Source organism: Salmo salar, chromosome 27 (genome assembly GCF_965601325.2).
Source record: "Salmo salar chromosome 27, fSalSal1, whole genome shotgun sequence".
In the NCBI taxonomy this organism is placed as follows: domain Eukaryota; kingdom Metazoa; phylum Chordata; class Actinopteri; order Salmoniformes; family Salmonidae; genus Salmo; species Salmo salar.
Window position 1 is genome coordinate 24,627,044 of NC_138317.1, and position 20,506 is coordinate 24,647,549.

The 20,506-nt window shown below is 45.8% G+C and overlaps 1 protein-coding gene across 6 annotated transcripts; it reads right to left on the reverse strand.

The window, feature by feature from the left end:
- Positions 1-157: 157 nt before the first annotated feature.
- LOC106588704 (large proline-rich protein BAG6) lies at positions 158-14,814 on the reverse strand. Of its 6 annotated transcripts, none has more exons than XM_014177973.3 (24): positions 14,751-14,814; positions 14,022-14,111; positions 13,744-13,861; positions 11,806-12,017; positions 8,132-8,203; positions 7,937-8,059; positions 7,660-7,835; positions 7,429-7,558; positions 6,156-6,356; positions 5,752-5,983; positions 5,437-5,496; positions 5,000-5,283; positions 4,819-4,897; positions 4,356-4,627; positions 3,843-4,110; positions 3,367-3,536; positions 3,146-3,199; positions 2,969-3,071; positions 2,686-2,810; positions 2,202-2,390; positions 1,801-2,010; positions 1,400-1,507; positions 1,020-1,157; positions 158-804 (listed from the first exon to the last, which is right to left on the reverse strand). In XM_014177973.3, the coding sequence occupies exons 2-24, from the start codon at positions 14,100-14,102 to the stop codon at positions 706-708; spliced, it is 3,504 nt and encodes a 1,167-aa protein (XP_014033448.3). In that variant the 5' UTR covers positions 14,103-14,111; positions 14,751-14,814; the 3' UTR covers positions 158-705. The 6 variants fall into 6 exon arrangements, with proteins under 6 accessions (XP_014033448.3, XP_014033446.3, XP_014033445.3 ...); XM_014177971.3 differs by having other exon boundaries at positions 14,022-14,108; positions 14,419-14,814; XM_014177970.3 differs by having other exon boundaries at positions 14,419-14,814.
- Positions 14,815-20,506: the final 5,692 nt, after the last annotated feature.

Consider the following 20,506-nt stretch of genomic DNA (forward strand, 5'->3'; position numbering starts at 1 on the left):
AAATAGGTAATCCTATAGCCTGGTTACACCAGGCTGAATATGACACTCACCATTGTTTTACTTGTAAACACAGTTCAGTCTAGTTTAAACAGGCAAATTCTTCATTCACCTCTAGTGAGGATACCGAGCTAAACACAACAAAACAAAAAATCCTATGGAAAGGTTGCACTACTTTATTAACTTAAGAAATAGCTGTTGCATTATCACATTCTTAATACAATGTACAATTTGTGCTCATTTACAAGTTGAAGCCTCATAAGGACAACAGGACATGCAGATGACAACCAGTTAGGAACTAGTTTGTTGGAATGAGAAAGCATTGTTTTGGCCGAAGATAGACTGACATTTTCCATTGACAGATGACAGACAGGTGGTAAAGCTCTTCTCTGGTTTTCAATGAGTGGCATTTTCCGTGGCAGCCCAATGAGAAAGCAGGGTCTAAGCAAGTCATGTCTCTTGTGTTCTTTGCCCTTGTCCATACATCAATGTTGCAGAATGGAGTCTGGGGCACGTTACATGAAGATAGAAATGACCCGAATCAAGCTGACATGATGATGAACACACCCCTGGATACATCACATGGTTGAGAGTGATTGGCTAGATGTGGTTATTGACAGGTGTGGTAACCAATCAGATTAGAAGTCATCCAGGAAGAAAACTGATTGGCTAGATGGAGTTGTTGACAAGCTTAAGGACCAATGAGATTTAAGAGTCATCTAGAGAGAAGGCCCGGTGAGTGTTGGGGAAACGCTCAGAGCTGAAGTCTTGGTCATCCCTCACTCTCTCTTTGATGTCACTCCTCACCTGAGAAACACAAGGTTAGGGCCTGTTAGTCTCACGTTGACACACTTCCAAGTCTCGTTCACCCTGCTGTTTCAGAGTGAACATGAGCTAGAAATAGAGGTTTGGGCTCTGTTTATTTACTTTTTAAACTTTTGCCCTCTTCCTTACAAATGTATGTTTGATTGGATTAGGGATGACGTTGCACCCTCTAGAAAGCAACACTGGTCGTAGTTTACCTGTTCTTGGTAGGCCTCCTGCAGCTCTGGCTCCTCTAGCTCCCCCTGGAGGCCATCTGGGCTAGTGACATGCATGACTCCTGCAGCCCGGCTCACTGCCTCAGACAGGGACAGTTGAGGGCCCTCACCCTGGTGAGTCTGGGTGAGGGGGATAACAGGTCAACACTAACCAGAGGCGTGTTCAGTCGGTATGAAATGGGAGAATTTTCTTTGAAACGGAGAAGTATTACCTCAATTTGACTAAATGAGAAATGCACATTTTTATTTGATGTTTCGCTCTCACTTGCTTTAGAGACAAGTCAGAATAACCAGGAAAGTTCAGGCATTTGCTTCAAGAATGTTCCATGGGCAGTCTTAGGCCCCCCCACCCACACACTCACCTTCCTCCTCTTGGCAGGCATCCCGTGGAGGTATGCGTCAGACAGAGGGGGCTGAGTCTTCATCTTCCTCTGAGACAGCATGTCATGTCTGATGATAGGAACCCACTCCTGATGAACACAAACAAGTTGAAGAGGTGGGCCTGTAACCGTATAGTCACACGTTCAAATACTACGTCTGGTGGGATTCTAGGCATCCTAAATGCCATCTCTTGACTTTGTGCCTTGAGCAAGGCACTTAACCCCTAAACCAGCCATTTCCAAACTCGGTCCAGGTTTCCTAAGCTGATTCAAATAACCAAAGGTTGAGGAGTTGATTATTTGAATCAGCTGTGTAGTGTTACGGGGTCCCCAGAACAGAGTTTGGGAAACGCTGCCCTAAACAGTAAAGCCTAGTCCCTTACAGGGGGCACTGCAGCTGCCCAGGGCTCCACGTCTCCTACAGACTCCTCCCTTCTTCCTGCTGCGATGGCAACGGCTCTTCCGATCTCCCCTGATGCTCTCCACGAGGGGGTGGTCACCCCAGGGGACGCTCCAACTGCTTGTCTGTCCCCTGATGAAACTATGGCCTCCCCTGCTGTGGTGGCTGGGGCCGGAGACAGACCTTCAGCCATCTAGTGATAGAGAGAGAGGAGAAGGTTAGCTGTATGAAGATAACATGTCTCAAAGCTGTGAACTTCCTTGCTGATGTCATGGAATTACCAGATCTTTTTCTAGGTGTGCCCAAGCATGCAGTGTCCTTACAAGCCTCAGATAACACCACCTGGAAAGACTAACCTATGTACCTCCATACACAATCACTCACCTCCATGTTCTGTGTGTCTGTCTGCTGTCCAGCCTGTGCCCCAGGCTCTGCTCTCCGTGTGTGGATGACATAGTGCTGGATGTGGTCCTCAGTGACTGGGTTGTGCTCCAGGATGACGTGGAGTCTCATGGTCATCATACTGCTCAGCCAGTTGACCAGGCTGGGGTTGACCTCTGCTGACATCCTCCTCTGTGGACAGAGAAAACATAGATCTATACCATCCACACCAAACAGGACTCAACCCATAACCTAAACTACCAGATACAATGGGATTCAACTGATTCATTGACTCGTTCAGCAACTAGCTTGTACAGTAAGAAAGAACAAATTAAATGTATGTACTCGCTACTGAAAGTCGCTCTGGATAAGAGCGTCTGCTAAATGACAATGTAAATGTAGTGAAACAGGAGAATATGTGGAATGGCTATGGTCCTGAGGACCGGTGGGGGAGACACTAAAGTCCATCAAATAATAGAGTACTAACGATGTGGTGATTGATGACTTGGGTGAGAGCTCCCTGTTCCCCTCGGAGACAGTAAAGGTTGAGAGCCAGACACTCAAACAGACCCTGGGTGCAGAGCAGCAGCAGGCGGGGGCCAAACGTGTGGTCTGCAGAGAGGTAGAGACACAGACATCACCAGCAACAGATGTACAGTCATGCTACTGTTAGGTACTAGAGTAGGGTTGTCAGTATTCCAGTGAGGTAACAATGCGTAGGACCTAATATAGCAAAGCTGTATTTTACCTAAGGGGTTTGCGTGTTTTACCTGTGCAGCGTAGGATGTGCGTGGCCATACGGGTGAACTGCTGTCTAAGGAAAGAGACGGTGGTTTGAATGATGTCCACTCCCTCTCTCACTGTCACTGTGGCCTGAGAGAGAGACCAGGTACAGTATTATTACAACATCAACATATTTTGACAATTTGAGAGTGAGTGAGTCTTACGATGCTCTCTGTTATGTACTCCTCCAGGACATTGATGAGGTTCTCAGATGCTGCCTGCAAAGACAAGACAGTTTGATCAAATAAAGAACACACCCTTTGAGGTGAAATGGCACAAACGTTGGTCTTAATTAAAGTTCACTGCTAATGCAGAGAATACTGTGGCAACTTCATGCCATGATTCTCAGCAAAACTGCAGGTGGCAGTAGAGCAGAGTTACTCACGTTGATATTGGCATCAGTAGGCTCTGGACCCTGCAGGTAGTGCTGGTTGAAGAAGTCAGTGAGCTGGGGCTGGATGCGGCTGAGGGGTTGGGCATTACCGTGGAGTAACAACACCATGTCCACCATGGAGAAACTCTGACCCACCAGAGACAACAGGTCCCTGAAGAACCCTGCAGGTCAAAGAAGGTGTTCAGCAAAAACGCATTTCCCTTTTTCCCAAATGGGCCATCACATCACAGGTGGCAAGGCACACCATCAGGTCAGGTGTAGATTGATAAATGTTTAGCTTTCGTACATGTACATTCTAGTCTTTTGACCAGAGACACTTACAATACGTATTCAACTTAAGTAGCTAAGACGACCACATATCCCAATCATTACAAGTAAAACCGTTGAAATAGCCACAATCGTTTCTGTATGAGTGAAAGACCAGCACAACAGTTAAGTGTTACAAGGTTCTCTTTTCAGTGACTCACCGACTGTGTCCCCAGATCCAGGTGTGAAGAGGTTGGTGGTCTGAGACAGTCTCTGGATGAACTGAGCGATGCTCTCCCCGTTCCCCTGCGGAGCCCCCATCATGGTGGAGAGGACCCCCTGGACAATACCTGTAAACAGCGCCGGGCTCAGGGAGGGGTCCCCTACACCCCCAGGGGCCACCTGAGAAGGGGGGGCAGGGGTGCCTTGGCCAGGGGGAGGCTCCAGGCCAGGTGGGGTTGTGGGTCGGGAGAACACGGGTTGGTTAGCCTAGAAATGGGAGAGGAACTATTGGGTAACACTGTAGTCATCTAGTTGTCTGGAGTTTACTTACGACTAATAATTAGCTAATTACAAAATACTTCAACTTCTGCTAATTGACTATGCAACTTATGACTACTTTAACTTCATTACAGCGTAATTACATGATTATATTACCTAAGTACTTTTCAGTCAAATGGATTATTAGAGTTCTCAAGAAGTTACCAATAGGGTTCAATAATTTCATCTCTCACCTGGATGAATTCTGACATGCCTTGGAAGAACCCTGGGACTCCAGGTACGGTCACAGTGATTTGTGGGTTAGCTCCAGAACCAGGGGCTCCTGGCCTGCCTGCTCCACCCAGCAGGGAGCCCAGGAGCTGGGCTAGGTTGGCCTCGGCAACCCCCTCAGGTGGCTGGCCCACAGAGGTGGTATTGGTGGTGGTCTGGCCAGAGGAGAGGTGGGGAGGGACAGGGTTGGAGGAGGCAGAAGAGGAGCTGGTGGATGTCTGGTCACCTGGAGGAACTGGGAAAAAGACAACTTGTGATTCGTTGTTAATTTTCACAAACCAGAAATGTGTATTTTGAAAGAAACATGGCAAATCTGTAGAAAGAATTTGATATCTGAATATACCACGCAAAATCACAGTGATTGCACTGAACGCTACAAAATAAAACCCATCATTCACTTAATACAATAATCAACCAATCACTCACCCTGGTGTCCAGGCATCTGGAGCTGTCCAACCAGACCACTGATCATCTGAGTTACGGGAGAGTGAGCCAGAGGTGTGCCCTGGAAGAAGAGATCAGTTGAATGAGCGCGTAAGAGCAGGGCTGCACACCCAGACCAAAGTCCTTCCACAGACTTCTCCATGTCTGCATCTCCTTGCCTCACCTGTAGGTTGTGTTGTCCGCCAGCAGGGGGCACTGAAGCCCTGAGGTTGATGTTGGTGACCACAGGTTGGGGGATGTGGGGGGAGAAAGAGGGGCGTGTGACCGCCACCCTGGCCCCAGGGGGCAGAGGGCTGTCAGGGTGAGGGGCAGAGGGTTCAGAGCTGGAGGTGGTCCCGGGGACACCCGCTCCTGGTCGCCCGGGGTGACCAGTCTGCTGAGAGATCTGGTGGACGATGGCCTGCATGAACTCTGGAGGAAGGTCTGGGATGTGGACCGGAGTGGCACCTTCAGATTGAGAGGGCACAGAAATATATACTTGATTAAACAGTCAGCAACATCCCAGGGACTGGTGCTTCAGAGACTGTGGTATAGGAGTCATGTAAGGCTGTCTGGTGTATATACCATAGTGAATATAATGTAGGGGTCAAAAGCACTCACCAGGCTGTCCAGTACCAATAGGGATCTGTTGTCCTTGGACCTGAGGGCTGCTGCCAGAATCTAATGTAGAGACAACCAGGGAGAAGACATTAGCTTACAACTCTGAATATACATACTGGGTATGCAAGCTATTGCTCCATTCCAGGCTTGCGCTAACAAAACTTTAAGGTTTCCTATAGGAGATCAACAATGACTACGGTCTCTCTCGGTTTGGATTGATTACCTAATGTATTGATCATTTGGTACGCATGAGAAACACAGGGCATGACAACTCGCCAAGCGCAAGAGAAAATAAAAATGTGTCCCCTCCCTCACCAGCCAGGTTCATCTGCATCATTACCACAGGCTCCATGGTCTGGTGGGTGATTCTGATCACATGCGGAGCCCCCTGGCCCCGACCCGGCTGCTGATTGGCTGAGTTGGGCTGTGGAGGGAGGGCCTGGCTCTCTGGTGGGCCAGGGGCCTGAGAAGGTTGGGCTTGGCCCTCAGCTGCCTGCCTCCCATTGGATGTCATAGTCACTGTGGTCCCCAAGTTTCCAAGGTTTCTCTGAAGACACAAGTCAAGTTAATAATGTAATGCATGTACCCAACTGGGCCTTAAATTTGCACCGGACCAACAGCTAAACACTGGTAAAAAGTACAAGGTTTAGTTAGTATTAGGCCATGATACTGAAATCAGCGAGGTATAAGTAGAAGAAACTCTCCAAACAGTGACCTACCGGGACGTGGTGGTGCATACCACCCTGCAGCAGGACCGGGGAGCTGTAGTGGGACATGGGCCGAACCACATGGAGGTGACGGGGGGGAGGAGTGGCCAGGTTACAACGCAGGTCGCTAAGGGCAACCAGGGTGTTGCCAAGGAGACGGAGAGCCTCCCCGACCAGGTTGAGAACATGCTGGTCCTCCTCTCTCTCCTGGGTCTGACGAAAAGAACAACAATGTGGTGATTGATTGGTCTGTTTGGGGCTCCATTTTCCTCGTGCAAAACAGTACTGTGACTGACCTATAAAAAAAAACTCACTATACTCTGCGGCGCAGTTTATCATGTAACTTTTCTTCTCATGGACACCATTAAAGTTACCCGCCTAATGTCAATGTCTGCGCCCACGCTGAAATCTAATTAGCATAATACAAACATCCCCATAAAAATGTCAGTTTAAACTAGAGATCAGATTTTGGCATCAGATGCATCTCAATCCACTGCATCCACCAGTGTTGCACTTCCTCATCTGCAGTGAAAGAGCTAGAGTGGTGTTTGTCAGACCATGAGATATCGCAAAAATTGGTCTTCTCACAAAATCGCCTGTAGCATCCAAACGGTTTGGTCTACAAACTCTATGGAAAGATGACGCTCTCCAGTCAACAAGCTACTTGGGACTCGTTGAGAGTCGGTACAGCCGATCTGCCAACTTCTGTCTGTAGCGTCCAAACAGTTTGGGCTACACACTAATATGAAATGTCAGTTGTTTTCTCTAGGACGCCCACAGGCCTCACCTGAAGGTCCCCCAGTACCCGTTGAAAACAAATGAATGGAAGTATATATGGAGACTTATTTTTGGCACTAAGCAGAGGCAAAGAACAAAAAAAATCCTGATCTTTCTTAGATATGTACACACATACATTGTAATATTGTTGTATGGTGGTATTATACATTTTGTATTGTAGATATGCATGTGTGAAGTGCCTTAATGTGTTTTGACCCCAGGAAGAGTAGCTGTCTTGGCAGCAGCTAATGGGGATCCCTAATAAATACAAATGACAGACACCAGAAAAAAATTAAATAAATAAACTTCCTTTCAAAAATCAAATGATCCTTGCTACGACCTTAAAACAATTCCATACAGCTTAGTAGGCCCCCCCCACCCCGCGGCTTAGACACTTGAGGATGAAAATGTAACAGGAGTTTAAGGTTGAAGTAAAAAAAAAAAGTAAAAAAAGTGATGTGTTGCAATAGCTAGTTGCTGGGAAATGGAATGGAGTTGTAGTGCTTACGTTGTTGTTGTAGTCTGCTGAAGTGGCAGCCCCCAGGATGGAGTGAGTTCTCTCTATGAAGGGACGAAGCCTCTCCTCCACCCTCCTCACCTCTGACAAAACCTCCACAAGCTCCGCTGGGCTGGGGTGGCTGGGGAGGGAGAGAGACAGTAGGCATGGAAGAGAAAGCGTTTCAATTCTACTTGATTTTCCTTTTTTTTTATGCTACGCTGTTCCCTCCTGAGCACTTACTTGGGCCCGGAGTGGGGTGGTCCCTCTGTCTGGGTGGAGGTGGGAGGCTGTGGAGTAGGAGGGGTGTCGTCCATAGGCTGTGCTGCTCCTTCAGTGACAGCTGTAGAGGAAGAGGATGAAGAGGTGGACTGAGACGTCGCCGGCTCGGCTCGAGATGGCTCATCACTGGGCTGACCCTGCAAACAAACATGCTGACCTTTTTAGACAACTCGGCACTGAAAATAGATGTGTAGCATATCATAATAATAGCATAGCAAAGTATGCGAGTTGTAACTACCTCCAGTCTGTGGAGCAGAGATTGGGTTTCTCTTAGCAAGTTCTCAGCCAATTGCAGCCTCATCCTGGGCTCGCTCTGCACTGATTGGTCAACGTTGATATGCATATCCACTGAGCCATGGCGCTAGAAACAAGATGAATCATGAACATACCTTAATAGTAATCTATATAATATGACATAAATAAAAATACTTACTCCAGTGCTGGTGCTGACTCTGGTGTTCCTTCCTGCTTCTCCCACTCCTGCCATCATCTGCTGCACTTGCATCTGCCAAGGAATTCAGTTAGTACTACAACACTTGATACAGTCAAGTCATCTAGACACTAATTCTAGAAATACATCAGGTACCCTTTAAAACTTTTGGATTCAAGAAATGTTTTAGGTGCTTGAGATTTATTCAAAGAAAAATATTTTTCTAAAATTGTATTTGTCAAATGCTTCAGGTGTAGACTAACAGTGAAATGCTACCAGGTCTTTCCCAACAATGCAGAGTAAAAATAAAATGATAGAAAAACAAGGAATAAATACAGAATGACTAAGGATAACTTAGCAATGTACACTGGGTACCAGTACTAAGTCGATGTGCAGGGGTACGAGGTAACTGAGGTAGATACGGGGGGGGGGGGGTTGGTTCCTATCATTTGATTTACACAACATGCTTAACACTTTGAAGAGGCAAAATACACTGCTAAAAAAAATAAAGGGAACACTTAAAACACAATGTAACTCCAAGTCAATCACACTTCTGTGAAATCAAACTGTCCACTTAGGAAGCAACACTGATTGACAATACATTTCACATGCTGTTGTGAAAATGGAAGAGACAACAGGTGGAAATTATAGGCAATTAGCAAGACACCCCCAATAAAGGAATGGTTCTGCAGGTGGGGACCACAGACCACTTCTCAGTTCCTATGCTTCCTGGCTGATGTTTTGGTCACTTTTGAATGCTGGCGGTGCTTTCACTCTAGTGGTAGCATGAGACGGAGTCTACAACCCACACAAGTGGCTCAGGTAGTGCAGCTCATCCAGGATGGCACATCAATGCGAGCTGTGGCAAGAAGGTTTGCTGTGTCTGTCAGCGTAGTGTCCAGAGCATGGAGGCGCTACCAGGAGACAGGCCAGTACATCAGGAGACGTGGAGGAGGCCGTAGGAGGGCAACAACCCAGCAGCAGGACCGCTACCTCCACCTTTGTGCAAGGAGGAGCAGGAGAAGCACTGCCAGAGCCCTGCAAAATGACCTCCAGCAGGCCACAAATGTGCATGTGTCTGCTCAAACGGTCAGAAACAGACTCCATGAGGGTGGTATGAGGATCCGATGTCCACAGGTGGGGGTTGTGCTTACAGCCCAACACGGTGCAGGACGTTTGGCATTTGCCAGAGAACACCAAGATTGGCAAATTAGCCACTGGCGCCCTGTGCTCTTCACAGATGAAAGCAGGTTCACACTGAGCACATGTGACAGACGTGACAGAGTCTGGAGACGCCGTGGAGAACGTTCTGCTGCCTGCAACATCCTCCAGCATGACCGGTTTGGCGGTGGGTCAGTCATGGTGTGGCGGCATTTCTATGGGGGGGCCGCATAGCCCTCCATGTGCTCGCCAGTGGTAGCCTGACTGCTATTAGGTACCGAGATGAGATCCTCAGACCCCTTGTGAGACCATATGCTGGTGCGGTTGGCCCTGGGTTCCTCCTAATGCAAGACAATGCTAGACATGTCGCTGGAGTGTGTCAGCAGTTCCTGCAAGAGGAAGGCATTGATGCTATGGACTGGCCCGCCCGTTCCCCAGACCTGAATCCAATTGAGCACATCTGGGACAACATGTCTCGCTCCATCCACCAACGCCACGTTGCACCACAGACTGTCCAGGAGTTGGCGGATGCTTTAGTCCAGGTCTGGGAAGAGATCCCTCAGGAGACCATCCGCCACCTCATCAGGAGCATGCCCAGGCGTTGTAGGGAGGTCATACAGGCACGTGGAGGCCACACACACTACTGAGCCTCATTTTGACTTGTTTTAAGGACATTACATCAAAGTTGGATCAGCCTGTAGTGTGGTTTTCAACTTTAATTTTGAGTGCGACTCCAAATCCAGACCTCCATGGGTTGATAAATTGGATTTCCATGGATTATTTGTGTGATTGTTGTCAGCACATTGAACTATGTAAAGAAAAGTATTTAATAAGATTATTTATTTCATTCAGATCTAGGATGTGTTTAAGTGTTCCCTTTATTTTTTTGAGCAGTATATTTTTTGTGAAACAAAAAAGAAATGACAAAATAAAACAGAAAGCTTGAGCGTGCATAACTATTCACCCCCCAAAAGTCAATACTTTGTAGAGCCACCTTTTGCAGCAATTACATCTGCAAGTGTCATGGAGCATGTCTCTATAAGCTTGGCACATCTAGCCACTGGGATTTTTGCCCATTGAAGGCAAAACTGCTCCAGCTCCTTCAAGTTGGATGGGTTCCACTGGTGTACAGCAATATTTAAGTCAGACCACAGACTCTCAATTGGATTGAGGTCTGGGCTTTGACTAGGCCATTCCAAGACATTTAAATGTTTCCCCTTAAACCACTCGAGTGTTGCTTTAGCAGTATGCTTAGGGTCATTGTCCTGCTGGAAGGTGAACCGCCGTCCCAGTCTCAAATCTCTGGAAGACTGAAACAGGTTTCCCCTCAAGAATATATCTGTATTTGGTGCCATTCATCATTCCTTCAATTCTGACCAGTTTCTCAGTCCCTGCTGATGAAAAACATCCCCACAGCATGATGCTGCCACCACGCTTAACTGTGGGGATGGTATTCTTGGGGTGATGAGAGGTGCTGGGTTTGCACCAGAAATAGCATTTTCCTTGGTGGCCAAAAAGCAAAGTTTGTCTCATCTGAGTACTTTCTTCCATACGTTTGGGGAGTCTCCCACATGCCTTTTGGTGAACACCAAATGTGTTTGCCTATTTTTTTTTTTAAGCAATGTATTCTAGCCACTCTTCTGTAAAGCCCAGCTCTGTGGAGTGTACGGCTTAGTGGTCCTACGGACAGATGCTGTGGAGCTTTGAAACAGCTTCAGGGTTATCTTTGGTCTCTTTGTTGCCTCTGATTAATGCCCTCCTTGCCTGGTCCATGAGTTTTGGTGGGTGGCCCTCTCTTGGCAGGTTTGTTGTGGTGCCATATTATTTCCATTTTGTAATAATGGAACGCCGTGGGCTGTTCAAAGTTTCTGATATATTTTTTTTTATATCCAAACCCTGATCTGTACTTCTCCACAACTTTGTCCCTGACCTGTTTGGAGAGCAGACTCTGGGGCCTTTCAGAACAGACACACACACACAGAGATCATGTGACAGATTGCACACTGGTGGACTTTCACCAATTATGTGACTTCTGAAGGTAATTGGTTGCACCAGATCTTGTTTAGGGGCTTCATAGCAAAGGGGGTGAATACATATGCATACACCACTTTCGTTTTTTTTTTTAGTTTATTATTTTTTTTAAGTTATTTTTTCCATTTCACCAATTGAAACTATTTTGTGTATGTCCATTACATTAAAATCCATTTAAATTACAGGTTGTAATGCAACAAAATAGGAAAAACACCAAGGAGGATGACTACTTCTGCAAGGCACTGTACATATAGGTAGGGATAAAGTGACTAAGCAACAGGATAGATAATAAACAGTAACAGCAGTGTATGTGATTAGTTAAGAGTTATTGCAAAAAGGGTCAATGTAGTTAGTGAAATAGTTAACCAAAAGCTACCCGGACTAACTACTTAGCAGTCTTATGGGTAGAAGCTTTTCAGGGTCCTGTTAATAAATACTCTATGAAACAGCTGCACAGTGCACACCAACACACAACCTTGTCTCACCTGTATCTGCTGGGGGTCCATGTTGGCAGGCAGGTTGAAGGTTCCCAGCATGACGTAGCTGCTCCCGTTGCGGTCCTGGGGGCCTCCCTGGGAGGAGGTGGTGGCGGCACCTCCCTCTGTTCCTCCTGATGACACTCCTCCTCGCCCGCCAGCAGATCGGGAGGTCTGAGGAGGAGCACGCTCCACTAGGTGGATCACTTTATCAGCTACATCTGAAAGCAAGAGAGTGAGAAGGAGTGGATGAGAGTGCAGGGAAGAATGAGTGTGGAGGGGAGAGGAGAACAGCGGGTCAGAGGATACCAGAGCAAGGTGTTCTCATTTACAACACCATCAATATACCATTACTTATTTTAAAGGCAACGTTTGTGAGATTTCCAGCAATCTCAACTGTTTTGCTGTTTTAAAACAGTGCAGAGACTATGCATGTAGTAAACTCAGCAAAAAAAGTAACGTCCCTTTTTCAGGACCCTGTCTTTGAAAAATAATTTGTAAAAATCCAAATAACTTCACAGATCATTGTAAAGGGTTTTAACACGGTTTCCCATGCTTGTTCAATGAACCATAAACAATGAATATGCACCTGTGGAACGGTCATTAAGACACTAACAGCTTACAGACGGTAGGCAATTAAGGTCACAGTTAGGGCACAAGAGGCTTTTCTACCAACTCTGAAAAACACCAAAAGAAAGATGCCCAGGGTCCCTGCTCATCTGCGTGAACGTGCATTAGGCTAGCTGCAAGAGGCATGAGGACTGCAGATGTGGCCAGATCAATAAATTGCAATGTCCGTACTGTGAGTCGCCTAAGACAGCGCTACAGGGAGACAGGACGGACAGCTGATCGTCCTCGCAGTGGCAGACCACGTGTAATAACACCTGCACAGGATCGGTACATCCGAACATCACACCTGCGGGACAGGTACAGGACGGCAACAACAACTGCCCGAGTTACACCAGGAACACAAAATCCCTCCATCAGTGCTCAGACTGTCCTCAATAGGCTGAGAGAGGCTGAGAGAGGCTGGACTGAGGGCTTGTAGGCCTGTTGTAAGGCAGGTCCTCACCGGCAACAACGTCACCTATGGGCACAAACCCACCATCGCTGGACCAGACAGGACTGGCAAAAAGTGCTCTTCACTGATGAGTCACGGTTGTCTCAACAGGGGTGATGGTCGGATTCGTGTTTATCGTCGAAGGAATGAGCGTTACACCAAGACCTGTACTCTGCAGCGGGATCGATTTGGAGGTGGAGGGTCCATCATGGTCTGGGGCGGTGTGTCACAGCATCATCGGACTGAGCTTGTTGTCATTGCAAGTAATCTCAATGCTGTGCGTTACAGGGAAGACATCCTCCTCCCTCATGTGGTACCCTTCCTGCAGGCTCATCCTGACATGACCCTCAGGCATGACAATGCCACCAGCCATACTGCTCCTTCTGTGCATGATTTCCTACAAGACAGGAATGTCAGTGTTCTGCCATGGCCAGCAAAGAGCCCGGATCTCAATCCCATTGAGCGCATCTGGGACCGGTTGGATCGGAGGGTGAGGGGTAGAGCCATTCCCCCCCAGAAATGTCCGGGAACTTGCAGGTGGCTTGGTGGAAGAGTGGGGTAACATCTCACAGCAAGAACTGGCAAATCTGGTGCAGTCCATGAGGAGATGCACCGCAGTACTTAATGCAGCTGGTGGCCACACAAGATACTGACTTTTACTTTTGACCACCCCCTTTGTTCAGGGACACATTCCATTTCTGTTAGTCACATGTCTGTGGAAATTGTTCAGTTTGTCTCAGTTGATACAAATTCATACAAAAATATTTACACATGTTAAGTTTGCTGAAAATAAAAAGAGTTGACAGTGAGAGGACGTTTCTTTTTTGCTGAGTTTATATTACTAACGGTGTCCATTGAATAGAAGAGTTGCTGGCTTTTTTACTCACTGTATTCATTCAGTGTCCTCTCGTCCTGCAACACTCTGCCCTGGTAGATTAGTCTCTGCTTGTCCGCTGGGATATTCACTGACGCAGATATGTGTTCTTTGAACTTCTTCAATGTCAACTGAAGGAGAAATAACAGGCTCAGTGCATCGCTAGTACAGGGCTGAATAAATGCATGTCCCATTCATAAGTGTACAGCATAAAGACTACAAAGAAGTAGCCTGGAATCCAAACGGATATACTCCGTTGGATTTCAGGCTAAAACAGAAGTCACAGCCTACCTCTCCCCGGACAGTGTAGCTCCTGTTCCGGGAGTCCAGGGTCTTCACTGTGACCTCTATGGTGCTTGCCGACTCCTCCATGTTTCTCTGCTAAGAGTACAGATAAAGTCAGAAAATGTACTTTATCCATAAAATGTCCAGCCATGAAGACAACTGGGGTGTATTCATTGCAGAAACCGCTTAAGAACCAAGTTGAAGCAAACAAAAACACAACGAAACGGAAAGGAGGGACCTAACGTTACCCGAATATGTCCAATAGAAACTTGGTTTGAGTTTTCAGTTTGGAGTAAACGGTTTCTGTAGCAAAACGTTTTGCAACAGAATCGGTTTAATGATTACACCCCTGATGTTTATCCCATCACCCCTCGATTGGTAGCTAAATCGTTGAGTACAATACCTGTATTCTCACTTGAATCGAGGCTGTTATTAGCTTGCTAGCCAGCTAGCTAATCTACATGTATTTAAATCAGGAAGCCAGCTGACATTTTTTATTTAACCTTTATTTAACTAGGCAAGTCAGTTAAGAACACATTCTTAATTACAATGACGGCCAAAGTCGGACGACGCTGGGCCAATTAAGCGCCGCCCTATGGGACTCCCTATTACGTCCGGATGTGATTCAGCCGTTAATCTCAATTATAATTGATTGTAATTGTCTTCGTTCAATGTCATAGCACGTAAATACACTGTTGATGAGATTGCAATGGCGTTACATGAGCAATTAGTTACTTTGTCTATCCAAATATTTACAGTTCACATTCCGTTGAATGGTTGCTAAAGTGCGACACCATGTAGTGCAAGGACCCATATGACGCACAAAATGGGAGTGTTCATTTTAAATGCCTGTTTGTTTTGGTACGAGTCTGTGTGCATAAACATATGTTCCCATGCCAATAAATCCATTTGAATTGAGAGCGCGAACACAGTACAACTGTAGACTTGAAAACAATTTGTACAAATTATCAATTTACAGTTGGAGTGTAACATAAGTGTACTTGAACATCTAATGTACTTGAATGTTCGCTCTCACTCTCTGGACCTTGGGAATTAGATTTGGAGTGGTGTTCCCTTTAATTCATCCCGCTCTTTTCCCTCATCTCAATTTGAGCTTAATCTGGTCAATTTTTAGCTGACGCCAAGATGGTGTGTGTCCATGGGCGCAATGTTAACCTATTACCTTCATGACACAACGTTCAGAACTACACCGTTGAGTACAAATCCCAAAGACATTGCTTTCACGCGTTCTCTTATTGGTGCAGATATAAGGCAGTTGGAGATAGGCCACTTGCCATAGGCGTAGAATAAGCACCATCAAATCAACTGAATATCTATTTCAGGAGCAGAGCTCCTACTAGTGGAAATAAAGAACACTGCAGTTGTGGAAATGTCATGATTTAATTCTCAACATTAAAGGCAGGGAGCACTGCATAGGTATTCATAATTTCCAATCCACTTTCTTACAAAATGAATACTCAAAAACATTCAAAGATTTATATACCACAAATGTACAACATACAAAAGGTGTCACTTCAAAGCCAAACTGCAGAGAATTCCCAAAACAAAACCAGTACAAAAAGGAAACAGATTGATCGCTTATCATAAAGTCAGAACTGATCCCAGATCAGTTTCATGATTGCCGATGCTTAAAATGGTTCATGTTAGAATTTCAGCAAGGTGAGCTGATCCTAGATCTTTGCCTAAGGGCAACTTACTTCCAGAGTGATATGAGAGAGGCAACTAAAGAAAATGAGGGAAACCTCTTATCTGAATATTTTAACTGAGGCTACGTCCCAAATGCACCCTATTCCCTATATAGTGCATTGCTTATGACCAGAGACAAATGTGCGCTATATAGAGTATAGGGTGCCATTTGAGATGGATCCCAACTCTGGTTCTCTGTTCATCCAATAAGAAAAGAGAAAACAATAAACACATGTTCACCTGAAGACCCCAGTCCTCATGTTTATGAAAAGAAAGATACTTATGCTGTTAGATGCTTCACTTAAGCTCAGACACCATTAAAATAACACATGTTTTTTTAATGGTTTAAAAAGGCAACAAGGAGCTCAATGTGAATGCGCAAGAGGCCCTGGTTTAAAAAGAAGAAGTTGAAGTTTGGTCCCGTATTCATCCATTTTAAAACCTTGTTGTGAGTTGCTATGGTCTACGAGGCAGGGAGATGCTTAGTTGAAGAATAGTTTGAGTCTGGATGTTAGCCCGTTTCAGCTCGATCCAACAAATCTCAGTCAATCTCGTTATGAAAGGCAGTGATTAAGCTGAGCTCAATTTGGTGCTTAATCACCTGATAAAACTGACCTTAAAAATAAATACAAATCTTACTGGAGTGTGCACAGTAGTCATAATAACGGACATAGATAGATTGATAAAAATGAAAGACAAATAAATACCTATACACAAGAAAAAAGTAAAACCCTTTTTACAATAAATAGCCAAAGTGTTTGATGAACTCCTGAAAACTTCAGGTGTCCAGTTCCTGTAACTCATGTTGGAAAGTTAGAAAGCATAAAGTCCTTGAAAACACTAGCAGACAAAACAAAGATGGAGTATTGGTGTGAGATGGTGTCCGGAGGAACGGATCGGCTCCACCCTCCCTCATATCCTCTCACTAACCAACTCTATCTATCTCTCCATCCCTACCTCATCCTCCTCTTCTTCTTTCCTTCAACATACCCAACCCTTCTCCACCACCATCTCTCCTTTTCACAGTCTCAATCTCCTCTATCCGTCTGATAGTTTCTTACTTCCCTCTCTATCCACCCCTCCTTATCCCGATATAAACTATCCCTCGCTCTTTCTCTCTGGTAGAACATACAGGCCACAATGACAGAGAAGCTATAGTAACTGTAGAACATAGATTTGTTTGGTAGAGGTCCAGGGCAACCCAGTCCTCCTCCTATCCCTCCTTCCTCCTTCCTCTCGGTCATAGGCAGTAGATGGATCCATTTGAGTGTCTCTCAGTCTTCTTTCCTCTTCTGTCCAGGGAGACCGCAGGTCGGCTCCTCTGTGTTGTAACGGTCCACACTGAACCCGTTGGTCAGCGGGACGGTGTGGGGGGTAGAGGGGGTTTCCCTGGAGGAGAGAAGGTACTCCTGAGCAAAGTCTGGATGCTGCACCACAAACCGACAGAAGTCATCTACAGATGGATATAGAGAGGGAAGGACAAACAGAGAGCGAGATTGTAATGGCAGGGTTGACCGTGATCCCGTTAGTTGGATTTCATTACATTTTAGTCATTTAGCAGACTTACAGTGCATTCAACTTATAAGTAGTTAGGTGACACAACCACATATCACAATCATAGTTGGTAAAACCTTTTCCTCAATAAAGCAACTATCAGCAAAGTCAGTGCTGGTGAGAAAAGACAAGTGCAAGTGTTAGCGCAAGAAAGGCAAGGGTGTTAGCGTGTGATATCACCATGTGTGATCTTCCCTGCGTCAAGTGTGTCGATCGCTGAGAACAACTCTGTAACGTCGACCTCTGCTACCCCCAACGCCGTTCTCAAAATGGACGCCAGCTCTTTTTCCACGATCGCCCTGTCCTCCTTCGCCTCGTACATCTGACCAGGGTCAGGACATAGGACAGTTATTACGCTTTAGAGCAGACAGTTATTTTATAACGCTTTATAGTAACAGGCATGGGGCTATTATAGTACCTAGTAATAGCAGTCATAGGGCTCTTATATAGTGTTTCATAGGAACTGTTATAATGCGTCATTGTCTTTCACTCACCCCAAAGGCCAGCCTGAGGGTGTCCATGGCTTTAGAGGGTTGACACGCCACAGACAGGGCTATCACATACTCCCTGACATCTATTTGCCCATCTCCATGCTTCAGAAAGAGAGAGAGGGAGCAGAAGAGAGAACAACACAGATGGATATTTATTTCTACAAATTTTGATTGCATGAATAAAAGTAGTGTGTGTGTGGGATACTTCTGGTATGTGAGTTATGTGTGGTGTGTATTAGATACCTACCTGGTTAAAAAGGCTGTGTAACTCTGTGAGCATGTCCGTCACAGGTAGGTCGAGGTACTGAGCAAAGTCCTCCAATCCCAGTCTGTATCCCCGAATGTTCCTGGCTCTGCTAGCATGCTGCTGTAAGACTGTATCTGTAATCCCTGTTCTCAACCTGCACATAGAAAACACATGGTTAAGAACTACATTTCCCACTACTGTCCAGGGGTGCGGCTAGAAACGAATGAAGTGGTATTTAAAGTTGAGGTCACAACAGGGGAATTGCATTGGGGGGGGGGGGGGGGGGGGGGGTTCGCAAAATAAAATTATATACACACACAGTATATACACACACTGAACAAAAATATAAACAACAGGAACAATTGCAAAGATTTTACTGAGTTACAGTTTATATAAGGAAATCAGTCAATTGAAATAAATGAATTAGGCCCCAATCTATGGATTTCACGACTGAGAATACAGATAGAAGCATGGATCAGAAAACCAGTCAGTATCTGATGTGACCACCATTTGCCATTTCCTTCGCATAGAGATGATCAGGCTGTTGATTGTGGCCTGAGGAATGTTGTCCCACTCCTCTTCAATGGCTGTGCGAAGTTGCTGGATATTGGCGGGAACTGGAACACACAGTTGTAAAAGTCGATCCAGAGCATCCCAAACATGCTCAATGGGTGACATGTCTGGTGAGTATGCAGGCCATGGAAGAACTTGGACATTTTCAACTTCCAGGAATTGTGTACAGATGCTTGCAACATGGGGCCGTGAATTATCACGCTGAAACATGAGGTGATAGTGGCAGATGAATGGCACGACAATGGGCCTCAGGATCTCATCATGGTATCTCTGTGCATTCAAATTGCCATCGATAAAATGCAATTGTGTTTGTTGTCCGTAGCTCATGCCTGCCCATACCATAACCCCACCATGGGGCACTCTTTTCAAAACGTTGACATCAGCAAACTGCTCGCCCACGCGACACCATACACGCTGTCTGCCATCTGCCCAGTACAGTTGGAACCGGGATTCATCCGTGAAGAGCACACGTCTCCAGCGTGCCAGTGGCCATCAAAGGTGAGCATTTGCCCACTGAAGTCAGTTACGACCGCTAAACTGCAGTCAGGTCAAGACTACAGATTATTTTATGGGACAATACACAAACGTTATTGAGAAAGACAATTAGAAAAATATAATTGTATTGAGTGAACGCATTTCTCTTAGTTTTGATAGGAGAGATGAAAATTGAATGAAGGTTATTTGTTGTTTTGAAAATCTAAAGTGACAGATTTTAAGGTTGTAAAAGATTTGGCATGGGGTTGGCAGAATTTCTGGCAGAAAACAAATGGGGTCCTCGCTTAAAAATAGATTGAAAACCACTGGTTTAATGGCTAAATCAAGTACATCTCAAATACTTTCTGAAATAGTGTACTTTCTAGTATCTTAAAGTATTCAACATACAGTGCATTCAGAAAGTATTCAGACCCCTTGACTTTTTCCACATTATGTTACAGCCTTATTATAAAATGTATTAAATGTTTTTTTTCCCCCCCTCATCAATCTACACACAATACAGTATAATGACAAAGCAAAAACAGGTTTAGACATTTTTGCAAATTTATACAAAACTGAAATATCACATTTACAAAAGTATTCAGACCCTTTACTCAGTACTTTGTTGAAGCACCTTTGGCAGCGATTACAGCCTCGAGTCTTCTTGGGTATGATGCTAGAAGCTTGGCACACTTGTATTTGGGGAGTTTCTCCAAGTCTTCTCTGCAGATCCACTCAAGCTCTGTCAGGTTGGATGGGGAGTGTCGCTGCACAGCTATTTTCAGGTTTGAAACACACTGTTGTGGCTCTGGCTGGGCCACTCAAGGACATTCAGAGACTTGTCCCGAAGCTACTCCTGCCTTGTCTTGCCTGTGTGCTTAGGGTCATTGTCCTGTTGGAAGGTGAACCTTCGCCCCAATCTGAGATCCTGAGCGCTCTGGAGCAGGTTTTCATCAAGGATCTCTCTGTACTTTGCTCCATTCATCTTTCCCTTGATCCTGTCTAGGACTCCCAGTCCCTGCCGCTGAAAAACAACCCCACAGCATGAGGTTGCCACCACTGATTGGTGGAGTATTGCAGAGAGGATTGTCCTTCTGGAAGTTTCTCCCATCTCCACAGAGGAACTCAAGAGCTCTGTCAAGAGTGACCATTGGGTTCTTGGTCACCTCCATGACCAAGGCCCTTCTCCCCCATTTGCTCAGGTTTGGCTGGGCGGCCAGCTCTAGGAAGAGTCTTGGTGGTTCCAAACTTCTTCCATTTAAGACTGATGGAGGCCACTGTGTTCTTGGGGACCTTCAATGCTGCAGAAATGTTTTGGTACCCTTCCACAGATCTGTGCCTCAACACAATCCTGTCTCAGAGCTCTATGGACAATTCCTTCGACCTCATGGCTTGGTTTTTGCTCAGACATACACTGTCAACTGTGGGACCTTATATAGACAGGT

What these genes read in the sequence shown, in the direction of transcription:
- LOC106588704 (XM_014177973.3), bottom strand. Translation starts at nt 14,102, where the DNA reads ATGGAGGAGTCGGCAAGCACCATAGAGGTCACAGTGAAGACCCTGGAC. An exon ending in GCTACACTGTCCGGGGAGAG is followed by an intron (nt 13,862 to 14,021) that starts GTAGGCTGTGAC and finishes TTTCTCCTTCAG; the next exon opens with TTGACATTGAAGAAGTTCAA. An exon ending in GAGGACACTGAATGAATACA is followed by an intron (nt 12,018 to 13,743) that starts GTGAGTAAAAAA and finishes TCTTGCTTTCAG; the next exon opens with ATGTAGCTGATAAAGTGATC.